Source organism: Zingiber officinale, chromosome 7A, assembly GCF_018446385.1.
Source record: "Zingiber officinale cultivar Zhangliang chromosome 7A, Zo_v1.1, whole genome shotgun sequence".
In the NCBI taxonomy this organism is placed as follows: Eukaryota; Viridiplantae; Streptophyta; class Magnoliopsida; order Zingiberales; family Zingiberaceae; genus Zingiber; species Zingiber officinale.
In genome coordinates, this window is record NC_055998.1 from 9,937,042 (window position 1) to 9,940,362 (window position 3,321).

At 48.3% G+C, this 3,321-nt stretch overlaps 1 protein-coding gene across 2 annotated transcripts; it reads right to left on the reverse strand.

Moving 5' to 3' along the window:
- Positions 1-201: 201 nt before the first annotated feature.
- Positions 202-2,034, reverse strand: LOC122000962 (probable RNA-binding protein ARP1). 2 transcript variants are annotated; one of them, XM_042555483.1, is made up of 6 exons: positions 1,787-2,034; positions 1,515-1,701; positions 1,270-1,420; positions 949-988; positions 603-855; positions 202-495 (listed from the first exon to the last, which is right to left on the reverse strand). In XM_042555483.1, the coding sequence occupies exons 1-6, from the start codon at positions 1,952-1,954 to the stop codon at positions 470-472; spliced, it is 825 nt and encodes a 274-aa protein (XP_042411417.1). In that variant the 5' UTR covers positions 1,955-2,034; the 3' UTR covers positions 202-469. The 2 variants fall into 2 exon arrangements, with proteins under 2 accessions (XP_042411417.1, XP_042411416.1); XM_042555482.1 differs by having other exon boundaries at positions 202-507; positions 1,787-2,033.
- Between the last annotated feature and the right edge of the window lie 1,287 nt (positions 2,035-3,321).

Genomic DNA, 3,321 nt, shown 5'->3' on the forward strand with positions numbered 1-3,321 from the left:
TTCAGATTTTCATTATGGTTTGCGAAGGCAAATCCAATGGCAAAATTAATCTCAAACAGCATAACTAAAACACTTCCTTTAATTTTTATAAACGAGCACGTCTGTTAACGTAGGTAGTTAACCATCCAAACGCGCCACATTAGCATGCACTTCCTTTCGACAAATGACGAGGAATCATGGCTGACAGAAAAATCACAAAGCTAAGCTACGAAAGATATGGTTGTCGTTAAGGTTATGCAAATTCCAAGCAGCTAGCAGCTTGATAAAAAGGTTTACCATGAAGAATAAGTTGGTAAACGAAAATTGTCTTCCCTTGTTACAGATTGTGCATCTATCTATTTGATGCAGGTTAGAGAGGAACCAAAGAATCCCCAGATTTTATAGAATAACAATCAATGAAAGATTTTGCATCATTATCTTTGCAGAGTACTCTCTCGAGCCATTAATTCCTCCTCCACCATGTAATTAATTAGTTTGCTCCTTTGCCTTGCTCCACTGCCACACAAACTATTGGGATCATATCAGTGACGCGAATGCTGTTCAATTGTAAATAATATTCTTAATGAGAAATTAAACAATGAATCAGAGGCGTAGTGATTTACCAGTGGCAGGAGGGATTGCAGTAGGCTTGGTGGAGGAGATGATGGTGGGGATGGCAGTCGTTGCTGAGGGAGGGAAGAAGTGGGTTGCAGGAAGTGCCATGCCCTGAGATTGGTGAGGATGGAAGTGGAAGAAAGGGTACATTGGTAGCATTCCATTAACTGCTGCAGCAGCTACCATTCCTCCTCCTTGAGCTGTTGCTGGATAAGAGAACTGGCCATGGTAGTATCCTCCTCCACCAGTTGGACTCAGCTTCTGTATACCGACAAACCTTGTCATTTCTTTCGAAGGATTTTATAGTTTAAACAGATAGATATAGCCGTCGCTAATGTATAACTAACTATTTACCGAGTTGTAACCGAAGTCCGCCATGTAATTAGGCGAGTACCTGCAGTCAATTAACGGAAAGGGGAGTCAGTTAATTAGATAAGGACATGTGCGCTGCACGTGAAGGAGGGAGATTAAGGATGACAGCTGCGCGGCCCGCCGGTCCAGCTCAAACTACTACGTGGGGCCCGCGGAGAGGAAGGACCACGTGGGAGGCCGCCACGTGACGGGCCCCGACAGTCGTAGCATGTGCACGGGCGGGCCCGCGCGCGGCCTGCGCCACCGCCTTCCCCCGTTCTCCGTTGGCGAAATGGCGCCTGTGACGGTGGTGGGGAGACTTACGCGTAGGCAGAGGAGGTGGAGTAGAAGGGAAGAAGGCCATGGTGGTACTGGTGCAGCTGGAACGGCGGCGGCGGAGTTCCGGAGGGGTTCTGGTAGTACCACTGCGCAGCCGGCGGCGCCGGCGAGACGACTCTCGATCCGACCGCCATGCCTTTCTCGTCAACAAAGATCACAGTTTTTTTTTTTAAAACTAAAATTAGTAACTTCTACACGGTCGGAAGATCAAAACCCGAGTCGAATGATACCAGGTGGTGGTGGTTGGCCCCCGCGCGAAGAGAGTGGCGCCGGAGTGGAAGGAGGAGAGTGCCGGATAACGCCGCCTCCGCGCTTAGCGCCGAGAGAAGCAAGGTTGCAATTTGCTCGGCGACCATTAATAACCGGCGTCGCGTCGTCGCACGCCTTCTTCGCCGCCTCTGCTTCCTTGAACGTCACCTACGCATTTCCGCAAACACTCACACAACAAACTTCCAACTTTAACCCATTTCCCTACTCACAAGCCACCATCCCGGCAACTTACGAAGCCGTAGCCCTTCGATCGGCCAGAGATCTTGTCAGAAATGATGACGGCTTCGAGGATCTCCCCATACTTGTCGAAATGCTCGCGAAGCGCCTCCTTCTGCATCTCCCACGCGAGTCCGCCGACGAACACCTTGGTGAGCGTCGTGTCGCCGAACTGCTGCCCCATCGTCGTCGGAAGGAAGCCAAGAAAGCAAAGAGCAGACGAATTACGGTGACAGAATGGCGAGGAAGAGGAGGAGCGAGGCTATATAAGAAAAAAAAAATGACGCATTATTAATTGTTATTAAGTGGAAAAGGGCATCATTTTTATGAATTAATTAATGAAGAGAAAGTGGATAATATAAAGCAGCGACATGGAGCGGACAGCCTATCAACGTGCTTTCTCGTCTTTAATTGGACTCCATAAATTAAACCAACAAAATCGAATTAACGCGGGCTGTCGTCCGCCCGGCCTCGCACTGCCAATGAGGCCGCAAGGGGAAGCCATACATGGCGACGGGACGTGGGTCCCCATGTCAAATCCACCCAATCAGGTTCCAGCCTCAGTAAAGACGAGGTCGGCTCAGGAGAGGAAATCCACCCGGTCCAAAGCTGTAACCGGACCCCACGTGCACGTGGAAGCTGCCTGAGCGGAATGAAAATCGTTGCAGTCCAACGTCCGTAACAGTCAGCTCCTCCGTATCCCCTTGGCCTGCAACGGAACAAAACGGATTCCTACGAGGGAGGCTACGACCAAACCACCGAACAACAACAACGAAATCGGATATATCGGATCAGATTTGGCCGACCCAACACTGCGGATTCCGTCCGTGTTACAGTCGGGTTTTTTCCCCTTCTAATTCGAAATTTTATTAATTTATTTTTCAAATATCGATTTGGTCGGACCGGTGCATCACTGTTCGAGTGATATTCAAGGGAAAGGGCAGATGCAGGGCTTTATAATTGAGGTTTGACTGAGATGAAGAGGGAATATATATGGATGAATTAGCTGGAATCCCTGACAAGTGAGCTGGCTGAGGGACTGCACGATATAATACTGAAATCGAACAAGTGAAGAACTAGCATGTGGTGGTGGTGTTCCACGCCCTTTTCTTTAGAAGTTCCAAACACCAAAAGGCTGATATGTTACCGTAGAGATACTAATTGCTTAGTATATTTACTACTTAATTAATTAAGGGTGATATGTATAAACCTCAGTATGGCTGCATAACATAATAGCGTTACATCGCACTTGATGCCGAGAAGAAACAGAAGAAGCCAGTGGCTGCACAAGGGGAAGTTAGTGACTCGTACTGTGACTCTGTGAGCATATATTCTAGTTACTGCAAACCACATGCTTCCATCATGTGCCGCGAACCCTTTTCAGCTGTAAACAATTAAATAGCTCCGGCAGTTTGCACTGTGCCTGGGACTAGGATACAGAGAGGAGGATCAGATCAGATCAGATCGATCAGAGTGGCTAGCTAGCTTGGAGGTGGAGATCACAGTAGTACGCCGTGACGCCGTCACTGTTTGTTTTTGATGATTAACGCT